The sequence below is a fragment of the Mizuhopecten yessoensis genome, unplaced genomic scaffold (assembly GCF_002113885.1).
Source record: "Mizuhopecten yessoensis strain PY_sf001 unplaced genomic scaffold, ASM211388v2 scaffold6383, whole genome shotgun sequence".
Lineage (NCBI taxonomy): Eukaryota > Metazoa > Mollusca > Bivalvia > Pectinida > Pectinidae > Mizuhopecten > Mizuhopecten yessoensis.
This window is the reverse complement of record NW_018406522.1, coordinates 767,226-780,407: the sequence shown is the minus strand read 5'-3', so window position 1 is coordinate 780,407 and position 13,182 is coordinate 767,226. Positions and strand designations below refer to the sequence as shown.

General features: G+C 34.5%; 1 protein-coding gene across 1 annotated transcript; it reads left to right on the top strand.

The window, feature by feature from the left end:
* Positions 1–5,636: 5,636 nt before the first annotated feature.
* Positions 5,637–9,552, top strand: LOC110452093 (frizzled-2-like). The gene is made up of 3 exons (XM_021500414.1): positions 5,637–5,878; positions 7,108–7,214; positions 8,792–9,552. The coding sequence occupies exons 1-3, from the start codon at positions 5,851–5,853 to the stop codon at positions 9,116–9,118; spliced, it is 462 nt and encodes a 153-aa protein (XP_021356089.1). The 5' UTR covers positions 5,637–5,850; the 3' UTR covers positions 9,119–9,552.
* Positions 9,553–13,182: the final 3,630 nt, after the last annotated feature.

Sequence of the window (13,182 nt, the reverse complement as noted above, 5' to 3'; positions counted from 1 at the left end):
CAGACATATGTGATTTACAGGTAGAGACAGACATCTGTGATATACAGGTACAGACAGACATCTGTAATATACAGGTACAGACAGGCATATATGATTTAAAGGTACAGATAGACATATCAGATTAACAGGTCCAGACAGAAATATGTGTTTTACAGGAACAGTCAGATAGATGTGTTTTACAGGTACAGAGAGACATCAGTGATTTAAAGGTACAAACAGACAAATGTGATTTACAGGTACAGACAGACAAATGTAATTTACAGGTACAGACAGAAATATGTGTTTTACAGGTACAGACATACATCAGTGATTTAAAGGTACAGACAGACATACAAGATTTACAGGAACAGACAGACACCTGTGATTAACAGCTACAGACAGACATCAAAGATGTACAGGTACAGACAGAAATATGTGTTTTACAGGTACAGTCAGACAGATGTGTATTACAGGTACAGACAGACATCAGTGATTTAAAGGTACAAACAGACATACAAGATTTTCAGGTACAGACACACATATGTGATTTACAGGTACAGACAGACATCAGTGATTTACAGGTACAGACAGACATATTAGATTTATAGATACAGACAGACATCTGTGATTTACAGGTACAGATAGACATCTGTGATTGAAAGTTACAGACAGACATATAAGATTTACAGGTACAGACAGACATATAAGATTTACAGGTACAGACTGACATTTGTGATATACAGGTACCACAGACATATATTATTTACAGGTACAGAAAGACATCTGTGATATACTGGTACATACAGACAAATAAGATTTACAGGTACAGACAGACATCTTAGATATACAGGTACAGACAGACATCTGTGATTTACAGGTACAGCAGACATATGTGATATGCAGGTACAGACAGTCATCTGATATTTACACGTACAGACAGACATCTGAGATATACAGGTACTGACAGACATCTGTGATATACAGGTACAGACAGTCATCTGAGATTAACAGGTACAGACAGACATCTATGATATACAGGTACAGACAGACATCTGTGATTTACAGGTACAGACAGACATCTGTGATTTACAAGTTTGACAGACTTGTAGTCCAATCGGGAAATGAAGATACCAAGATAATTCTCAGGACAATAGATTTTGCTGTTACAATCACAAACGCCCCTGTTAGATTTGGAAAATATCAGCCTGTTAAAAGTTTGTAGATGGGCAGATAAACGGACAGCCAGATTATCAAGATAGGGTATCAGTTTCTGTTATTTCAAGCCCGAAAAAAGAAATACCTCTAAAATAGCAACCGGATAAGTTGGTAAGATATTATGATAAAAGGATTTTTTGGAGTTTAAGTAATGTTTGGCAGCAGCTAGGTTTCTAAAGATACATTTGTATAAACGACGTGTGTCACAGAGGTCAAATATCAGAGAATATATATGTAACATGTTGTAACAATACATAAACACTCGTCCCTGCCAAAGCTCTAAATATTGTCGAACCGCTTGCTTAATTAAAAGATGACCGGTCATAACAGATTTGTTTAGATTCAAACTATATCTGACAGTATTGCAAATTCATTGTTAAATTAAAAAGTACACATAAAACCTTTTTTGGTGTTTTTTTGTTTTTTCATTGTGCTCAGATATAGGCTCTTTTTCCTTTATAGTTCTCCAGATTTCATATATCACATTATATGATAATATTAAGTAAATATATAGACACATATATTGTCACAATGTGAATGCATTCACATCCCTTATTTTTTGTTACTTAACACATTTCACATTTCATCAGTCCGATTTACAAAAAACAAAGACAGTATCGCACACTACCTTCTCACCTGTGCACGTTCACCAACATTATGTACATTACAAACACACGCGTAACGGAATGATAACAATTAAATATCGTCTGTAATTACAAACACCAATACACACACACCATTCCACGCACGCACACACACACGCACGCAAACACATAAATGTATGTGTATGCGTGTGTGCACATGTGTGTGTACATGTGTGAGCGTGTGTATGTACTCACACACACACACACAGATATATTACTCAAAATGTTCATATGTTCACACACACACACCATTTTTACCTCGGTATGTAGCATCCACAAACACACACCAACACACACACACACATACTAACACAAACTCATCCCTTGAATACACATTTACATGGTTACATGCAAATCCTGTCCATACTATTTTAATTTACACATTTTTACCCAGAAATCGTAACTTTAGGTTCTTAGCACCTTGAGCCTTCAGTATTATCATCATTGCACCTTTTTTATTTATTCTTTTCACTGTTTTTTACACGTTTTATACCATTACTCGTTCAAAGACTTTGCTATACCTTTTAATAATTTAATATCTCTATATCTCTGTAGTAGTAGCTTTCTCTCAGGTATATTTTAAATAAATATACAATCGAGCAATTGCCAACCCTTCTATTTGAAATGTGGTAATGTTTATATATTATATAACCAATCGAGACATAAGAATTTAAAAAAATGTGTACTTCATGTCAACAATCTTATATCCTACCTCAATGTAATACATATTTCTTAACTGAACATTGTAATTATGTTTTCGTAGAAGCTCATTGATTAAATTCCACAATGATTCTACGCATTGACATTCAATAAAATAGTGCATATAATCATCCTTAACTTTACATATGCAATATTTTTCATCATCCATAATATTCCATCTTTTAAGTAAGATTCTATTTTGAAGAATATTATTGAATAGCTTCCATTTGAACATTTTTACGTCATTCTAAATTATAACATTATTGATAACTTCATAAAATCCATAAAAAACCAAACCACTACTTTCTATCTCAAACAGACCTTCCAACATATCTCTACAGTATGAAGTGGATTTCTTTTTTCTTATAAATGCCAAATACAGAAACTTATTATTCACCTTATCTATTTTAACACCAACTCCTTTAGCAAAGACAAATAGATCAGTGTTAGTTTGTGCATTTACCCCTGCATTATCTCCCTTGATATTTTCCTTCCATTCTTTTGGAATAGCTTTCTTTACCTGAATTACCTCACTTATAGAGTCACTTGTTTCTTTTAACTGTTGGTAAATTTTAATTTCATTTATAACGCCATCATTATCTAGTATATCGTTTTAAAAAATTAAATCAAATTCAATACAGTTCTTAAAAATTAGCGAACTTCCATTTATTCTGATATATTTGTTTCCCCAAATGATCTCCCGACGAATATCCTTATAAACATAATCAAAGACCGGTGTATTATTTTTTCTAAGTTTCAACCATGACTGTAGGATACCAATGTAAAATTGTGGTACATCATGTTTTGGAAAGTTACGTATGTGTCCAGTGGACATAAGAAACAGCATACTGGCGCCACCGAGCTTTTCTAAATAATAATTTAACCTATAATCTCAACTTATATATAGTGTACGGAAAGGTATAAAGACCTTTCTCTGTTTCTACCATTACAGGTAAATAATATAACTAATTCCTCAACGTGACGCTCTGATGTGTCGAAACAGTATTGTCTATAAATAACAAGATATTTTATTTACAACATCGATCATATATACCTTCTGAACCTGCAGTCAAGGACAGCGCGAGAGATTGTTATTTTCATTTTGTGAACTTTCACTTTCTTAAAAGTAATATCCAGATATCCCCGCCTACAGTGAATGGTGTTTCCCAGTTCCAACTGATTCAGTATTCGATATCTTGCTCTTATTATTACGATTTCTATGATGTATGTCGACTCATGACGGATATCTTAACAACATATTGTTTCGAAAGAAGCAGTTTGATTAAGCATGATGGCCCGATTAAATGGTCGCCATCATGATCGCCTTAGGAAATATTCTTTTTTATTTTGTGAATTTGTGTGACGATTAAAGTCGATGAAGCAGAAGAACCTTATCCTACCATAGCACCTGATCAGTTTTTTGTTTTATATTTTTAACCCCCTAAGCGGCACAAAGCGCCGCGAAGTTTGATCAGTAAACACTTTGTCTAATCAGAACGTTACTTTCTATTCACGACGTAGAATTTCAGTTTGAAGTTCAGATGAAGCGACGTTAGAATAAGAGTTTGTTTTTATGCGCCTCTGCAACGTAAAATATAACGCTTCGAATTCCAGTAATTAAACATGTATATTTTCGCGCCTTGGATTAATTATTGAGTGACAATAGTGCAACATGTGAGGATATTGAGCGTGAACAAAGCATATTTTCTTGTGAGATTCTGATAACGATCATGAAACGTGGCCATAGTCTTCATAAATCTGCATCTGGGGAAACCCTGTGTTGAAAGTATGTCCGGCAGCAATCGACATTTATCACAAAAGTCATGATATTTGGCCAAACTCCTTGAACACCGAATCAACTGCAACATGTAAACACAGTAGGTAGTGGAAGCAGGGATAATTTTATCAAGAAAAGGAAAGTTCCAGATCGAAAGTCGACATTCTAGCCGCTTATCATACAGCTTAGTATTAATTCGTCCCTGTTGGTCTTGTTGTAAAAGAAAAGATCGAGAAAAGCCGCTGAAGTTGAAGAGTCTTGCGTCCTTAATTTTAAGCTCTGGCATATGCGATCGATGTTGTAAATGAGTTCCTTGTTATTCAAAGACAGCACTTCGCTGATTTATCTGAATGTAAAATTGAAGCATTTGGCAAGGTTTTTGTTAAAAGTCCTAAAAAGCTTAGCAATTAATTTACCTTCATATGAACAAAGAAACAAATCGGCCAGAAGAGGAGCACAGCTAGGTTCGATGGGAACGCCTACAGTCTGCTTGACAATCTTGTCACCGAGCTCAATAAAAAAGTGTCAACCAAGAACTCAGTCATTCTTACAATATCTTCCTCATTTATATTTCAATTGGACTTTGTTTTAATTTTTACGAATTAAAATCCAAAATAATACTCAACCATATATTTATATCACTGTACGTCTTTCTGTGAAAAAGAAACACGATCTTCGTCCCGCAAATATGGCTGTTCCGCCAATGGGTAAAGCAGATCACAAAGAACAATAGAATGAAATTGTCTTTGTTGTTTTGAACATCACTATGATGACTGAATTGTATATTTTAACATTGATGATAGTATACAACAGATTTCGGTAATTCCATGTAATAATTCTTGGGATTATCGGATAACTATGATATTTTTGGTTTGTAGGGTGTTACAAAATTTTGTCGACGTGTCGCGATAATTTATAACTATTTACAAAACGTATTGAATTTGATGGCATATCCTGCCGTAATAGCGATTTTAAGTTGACATCCGTGACAATCAATCGTGACCAGCCGTGATAAATGATCGCAAAACTTCGACAAAAATTTGAGAAAGACCCGTGTTTTTAATCAAATAACACTCTTTTCGGGGTTTTTTTTCGTGAAACCGTAGTGCAAACTACAATAACTGGATGGCAGAAATATGTCACCCTATGATACAACAACGAACATTGTGATCAACATCTACATACAGGTGACGCACCACAGATATACAGCTGATAACAAATGTACATGTACAGTATATACATATAGATATGTCTAGACTGAACTGTCTCAAGCTTAATCAAGATTATCCAAAATCTGGTTTTCCGAAATATTCTTGTACTTATTAAAAGACTCCTGTCATTGGATTCGAAAGTACGACATTTTTCTAATATCAACACCATATATACATATACCTGGACATATTTTAACAGTCATTGACTCTGAATTAACTCCTCAGACAGGTGGTACACCTGAGGTACATACTTTGTTTTCACGCGAGTCCTGCATTTAATTTGACCCTAGATTATTATCTGTGGTATAAATTACAGGTGACATCAATGTTCATTTGCACCATGCACCGAAAAGGTAAATATACAATCTTAATTTATAATGATACATGTAGCTGAATCAAATCTTGTTTTATCTAAGTAAAAAATTGTATATTTATTACGAATTCGAAAAAAAACCCATTATCATACTCTTGTAGTCTAAATATTAGACAATTTTATTGTGAGCTTTAGAGACTGAACTCTGCATTTTACATTACTATTGATGCCGTTTCTTTATTTACTCATTTGCGTCTGCTGTAACTAATACATATTTCATGGTATAAACACAAACAAGAAAGCATGGGAGTGGTATCAACGTCATAATTTAGTTTGACTCTATTTTGAAGCAAATTTTATAAAAAGTGAACATGTTTGACAAACATTGATCGATTTCTATATTTGTAAATATTTACAATTTTTTTAATAAATATTATGACTTTATATGAGTTAAATAATGGGGATTTTACTGTTTTTATAAATCTCTACAATTTCAACCGTGATAGTTGATCTATTTTACTAATTAATAACAGCTTGCCAATATTTTCCTCGATACTTTGATTTGACGAACGCATTAAATTGTTCTTAGTCCCCTAAAGATAATTTACAAAGATTATCTGACATATCGACACTTTTCAAAACAAAAAAGAAAGTTTCCTGCGGTAATAGGATGTAACTGTGTTTATTTATATAATTACTATGACATCGATATCAAAAAGGTTTGTACCGTCGGTTAAAGAGGTAAGGGAGAGTGAAGTAAACATGTAGAAAAGATTATACATATCAGTGCATGTATTCGTCTTTTTTTTTCAAAATTTAGCATGATTAGGGAAGTTTGGTAATAATGTATTAAAAGTTATGTTAACTTTCACGATTGATGAAAATGTAGTTGTTTTATCAAAAAGTAGCATTTGATCACAGATTAGTTTGGGTGTTTTTTTTAACACTATATTCTTAATGCTGGCTATCTCAAGAATGTTCAAGTCATTTTCTCGATAATACAAAAAATGCCTCTTTGGTACGAGCACAAACATCCTCGGATCAAATGTCTTTTCAGAAAGAAAAAAGAAACAAAAGTATGGTCATAGTTTTCATTGTTCTTGATATCTCTTTTCAAGAAAGAAAAACGCAAAAAAAAACGCAAAAAATATTATATTTTCACAAAATAATTTTACATTGGTTATAATTTACATTGCTCGTGATTTCACTTTAAAACAACACCAGCATGTCCTTGGTTCAATCATTATGAAGATCTGTCTCCTATTTTAGGGATTACGATGAGAACAACTCTACTGTTGTACACAGTGTTCTTCCTGCTGGGAGTTCACCTTGCAGTCAGCCAACAATCCGACGAAGGACCGTGTCAAACGATCACAGTAAGTCTAATTACCTACATTTTACGATTTTTTCTTTCTATTTTTTTTTTTTTTTTTTTTAATTTAAGTGAGTAATTTGTTACATTATTATATTTGTTTGTTTGTTTGTTTTAGCGGGTTTACCTCCGCTTCACTACCGAATAGTTCGGTTTTCAAGCAGACAAAAGCACAAGTCTGCTGGATCCACAATTTTAATGATAACCTGGTTTTATATTACCTGCCGACATACTGATAATCAGTCATGTTATATCAGGCTACTGTACACAAACAGGAAAGGACAGAAATCAAGTTCACTATACATGTGTATGTTTGATACTGTTAACTTATATTTATCTCAATTTTTTATTCGTTAAATATGAGCTAATGGTAAAATTGAAGCACTCATAATTTATATTCCATAGCCATAAATACATGTAATGCATTTGTTATATTCACACTTAACTAACCAATCAGATAATAGAGTTTATAGTGAAAATGATAACAACGTGTATTGTTAATCAAGATGTCACAATAGTCATGACTTATTAATACTGAAATGTCGGTTAAATATCCGTTATTTTCTATCGAAGATGAAAATTTCTTCAAAATAAACCTATGTTTGATTTTAAGAAACAAATATCAAAGAGAATAAGTTTCTTTTTTTCATAAATAACATTTATATCACTAAGAGGGATGTGTTCTTTTCACTTATGTGAAGCACTTACGGATAATATCAATCACTTATTCCACTCGTGAAATATTCTAGTCATTCAATAAGACAAGAAGAATTTCTTATAGTGTTACTGTTTATTGTTTCAAAACACGTTGCTGTAATAATACGTATATTTGTTTTCACATAACGTACGCAATTTCGGATCGATCTATAAATTACATTACCTCACTACCAAAAACTATGATAAACGTGCCATCATTAATTTGAAAAAAGGAAATCTAACATTTCCCCAATCTTAGCATAGGTACAATCATAGGCCGCGAATGTAAACTCCCAGCCTCTCCTAATCATTTACCCCAACTTCAAAATTGTGACAATTTTAAAACACCATTATCTCTAGAATACTTACTTCAATTTCTAAATGGTAGTAAAGGTAAAATACCAGTCTCTCCTGTTTGTATACTTTAATTCCATAAACATTTAATGTAGTACGTGTAAAATACCAATCTCTTCTGTGGATGTGCTTAAATTCCAAAATCATGCAATATATTACATGTAAAATATCAGTCACTCCTGTTTCTATGCTCCACTTTCACAACCATATCATATGTAAGTCGCTATGCGCTGCTTTTGATTCCATTTATAGCTTAATTACAGCTTTGGATGAAAAATTTCCTCCTATTCAACAATTATTGAGGCGGTCTTGATTTCTTTTACCACAAAAGACTTCTGATCCGATTTCGCTGCTGAGCCAATTTTAACATCGTTTTAGAAGTTTCGTTTTTCCTTAATAATACTTGCATGTACCAAAAGTGAATACGTTTGCCTTATTTTATGACAATGTATCATAGATAAAGAAACATAACATAAATCAGTTTTTGATCGCGTCTAACAAAATGATTCAGTGTAGCATTTCTTTGTACAGGTATCCATGTGTTCTACGATGCCTTACAATCTGGCGTTCATGCCGAACAGATTTGGACAATCTAGAATGGACGATGCTGGACTGGAAATACATCAATTCCTTCCTCTAGTTAGAGTACATTGTAGTGCAGCCCTGCTGCCCTTCTTATGCGCAGCATATTTCCCTAAATGCAGCGCAAGGGGAGGGGGACTCGAACCATGTGCCCGACTCTGTAGAGAGGCCAGGAATGGCTGTGAGTCACTAATGAACAAGTTTGGATTTCAATGGCCAGTTGCTCTAGATTGCGACTCTTTTTCAGAAAACTATCGGTGTTACGATGTAGAATAAAAATATCGTAATGTTATTCAATTAATTTTCGCTATTTCACATTTGTACTCAATAGGCCACAAATGTCTTTTGTTTCTTAATTACGCGATTGTAATTTAAATAGGATTTCTTAAATATCGGAAATGCTTTTTGCTCTTCTCTGGCAGAAAAGGAACTTGTGCCATTACTAACAGTACGTGTTCTAGGTTTTGGAAAACACAACCAAGATTGCGTCTCTGACCGGAGGGATCATGCGGCTGATAAAACGTGACAAACTTCTGTTAACACTGTAGAAGCGTTTGATATCGTGCTTGAACATTTTTACTGCACTGTATGGCCATTTCACCAATTTAGGACTTTTCAGTGATGCTTTAAGTCAAAAGATTGAACATCTATGTATTATATGTTCCATAACATGTGTTTGAAACAGCAAAAGAAAAAGCTGTAATAAATTACTTTTGATCTTTTCTTTCTATGTCGTGCTTTTTAGACTGATATTTATCAACAGGTGATCCCTGGTTCGAATCCTGGTCTGGCAGTTTTTCCATTTCATTTGCATTTGGCACCAACTAAATATTCCCAAGGTGAATGGTATGGAGTATCGTGTGTCTAAGTGTCGAAGACTTTATTGAAGGCGGAAGAAACGTATCAGAACCAGTCGTGGTCGATAGCCGTCGACTTGGTACCTCCATTAATTAGAGTGTCTGTCCAGGGCTACATAAAGAAGCTTTCAGGCTCGAATCCTGTTAAACCTTAGACATATCCGACCTCATGCCCGATGTGTCTAAAGTCTAACCTTATTCTCAAATAATGAGAAGAGTACCGCAGGATCTGACACACTAAACGCCATTCAAATGTCGTAGGGCACCTATTTAGATACATAATGTAACTAAATCGTTTTCGTTGAAATGACGATAAAGACAGAAAGGGCAACAACTCCAGATACACATTGTATATGAATCCAAAACCCTATTTCAGTATATAATACCTCAAAGGTATAACAGGTCCATTTAAGTGCAAAATAATTTTCAGTTATACTTTTTTATATAGCGTAAAGCCAAAGTAGGGGATATTATATTTAGCTATTAACACAAGAGTCAAATCATATACAAAAGTAGCAAAAAGTCAAAGTAGGGATATAGTCTGTGGTTATTGACACTCGAGTGACATCATCTAGCGTAACGTCAAAGTAGGGGATATAGCCTGTGGTTATTAACACTCGGGTGACATCATATAAAGTAACGTCAAAGTAGGGGATTTAGTCTGTGGTTATTAATTATATAACACTCGAGTGACATCATCTAGCGTAACGTCAAAGTAGGGATATAGTGTGTGGTTATTATCACTCGAGTCACATCATTTAGCGTTAAGCAAAAGTACGGGGAAATAATCTGTGGCTATTAACACTAACGTTGAATCATATAGTGTAAAGTAAAAGTAGGGGATATAGTCCCTGGCTTTTAACACTAGGTTCGCATAACATAATCTGTAATTTACAGGTACAGACAGTCATCTGTGATTTACAGGTTAAGACAGACATATGTGATTTACAAGATACAGACAAACATATAAGATTTACAGGTGCAGGCAAACATATGTGTTTTACAGGTACAGTCAGACATATGTGATTTAAAGGTACAGAGAGACATATAAGATTTACAGGTGCAGACAGACATATAAGATTTACAGATACAGACAGACATCTGTGATTTACAGGTACAGACAGACATCTGTGATTGAAAGGTACAGCCAGACATATAAGATGTACATGTACAGACAGACATATAAGATTGACAGGTTCAGCCAGACATCTGTGATATACAGGTACATACAGACATCTGTGATATACTGGTACAGACTGACATATAAGATATACAGGTACAGACTGACAACTGTGATTTACAGGTACAGACAACCATATGTGATTTAAAGGTACAGACAGACAAATAAGATTTAAAGGTACAGACAGACATATAAGATTTACAGGTACAGACTGACATCTGTGATTTACAGGTACCATAGACATATGTGATTTACAGGTACAGACATACATATGTGATATACAGGTACAGACAGACATATAAGATTTACATGTACAGACAGACATATGTGATTTACAGGTACAGACAGACATATAAGATTTACAGGTACAGACAGACATATAAGATTTACAGGTACAGACAGACATCTGTGATTTACAGGTACAGACTTACATATGTGATATACAGGTTCAGACAGTCATCTTAGATTTACAGGTACAGACACACATCTGTGATATACAGGTACTGACAGACATCTGTGATATAATGGTACAGACAGACATCTGAGATATAGGTACAGACAGACATCTGTGATTTACAGGTACAGACTTACATATGTGATTTAAAGGTACAGACAGATATATAAGATTTACAAGTACAGACAGACATCTGTAATTTACAGGTACAGACAGACATCTGTGATATACAGGTACATACTAACATATAATATATACAGGTACAGACTGACATCTGTGATATAATGGTACAGACAAACATCTGTGATATAATGGTACAGACAGACATCTGAGATACAGGTACAGACAGACATCTGTGATTTACAGGTACAGACAGACATCTGTGATATAGGTACAGACAGACATCTGTGATTTACAGGTACAGACAGACATCTGTGATATACAGGTACCACTGACATATAAGATTGACAGGTACAGACTGACATATATTGTGATATACAGGTACCACTGACATATAAGATTGACAGGTACAGACTGACATATATTGTGATATACAGGTACAGACTGACATATAATATATACAGGTACAGACTTACATATGTGATTTAAAGGTACAGACAGACATATAAGATTTACAAGTACAGACAGACATCTGTAAGTTACAGGTACAGACTGACATCTGTGATAAACAGGTACCACTGACATATAAGATTGACAGGTACAGACAGACATCTGTGATTTACAGGTACAGACAGACATCTGTGATTTACAGGTACAGACTGACATCTGTGATAAACAGGTACCACTGACATATAAGATTGACAGGTACAGACAGACATCTGTGATTTACAGGTACAGACAGACATCTGTGATTTACAGGTACAGACTGACATCTGTGATAAACAGGTACCACTGACATATAAGATTGACAGGTACAGACAGACATCTGTGATTTACAGGTACAGACAGACATCTGTGATTTACAGGTACAGACTGACATCTGTGATAAACAGGTACCACTGACATATAAGATTGACAGGTACAGACAGACATCTGTGATTTACAGGTACAGACAGACATCTGAGATTTACAAGTACAGACAGACATCTGTAATTTACAGTTACAGACAGACATCTGTGATATACAGGTACAGACAGACATCTGTGATTTAAAGGTACAGACAGACATATAAGATTTACAAGTACAGACAGACATATGTAATTTACAGGTACAGACAGACATCTGTGATATACAGGTACAGACAGACATCTGTGATTTAAAGGTACAGACAGACATATAAGATTTACAAGTACAGACAGACATATGTAATTTACAGGTACAGACAGACATCTGTGATATACAGGTACAGACAGACATCTGTGATTTAAAGGTACAGACAGACATATAAGATTTACAAGTACAGACAGACATATGTAATTTACAGGTACAGACAGACATCTGTGATATACAGGTACAGACAGACATCTGTGATTTACAGGTACAGACAGACATATGTGATTAAAAGGTACAGACAGACATATAAGATTGACAGGTACAGACAGACATCTGTAATTTAAAGGTACAGATAGACATCTGTGATATACAGATACTGACAGTCATCTGTGATATACAGGTACAGACAGACATCTGTGATATACAGGTACAGACAGACATCAGTGATAAACAGGTACCACTGACATATAGGATTGACAGGTACAGACAGACATCTGTGATATACAGGTACAGACAGACATCTGTGATAAACAGGTACCACTGACATATAAGATTGACAGGTACAGACAGACATCTGTGATATACAGGTACAGACAGACATCTGTGATAAACAGGT

What these genes read in the sequence shown, in the direction of transcription:
- LOC110452093 (XM_021500414.1), top strand. Translation starts at nt 5,851, where the DNA reads ATGTTCATTTGCACCATGCACCGAAAAG. An exon ending in TTGCACCATGCACCGAAAAG is followed by an intron (nt 5,879 to 7,107) that starts GTAAATATACAA and finishes CTCCTATTTTAG; the next exon opens with GGATTACGATGAGAACAACT. An exon ending in GACCGTGTCAAACGATCACA is followed by an intron (nt 7,215 to 8,791) that starts GTAAGTCTAATT and finishes TTCTTTGTACAG; the next exon opens with GTATCCATGTGTTCTACGAT.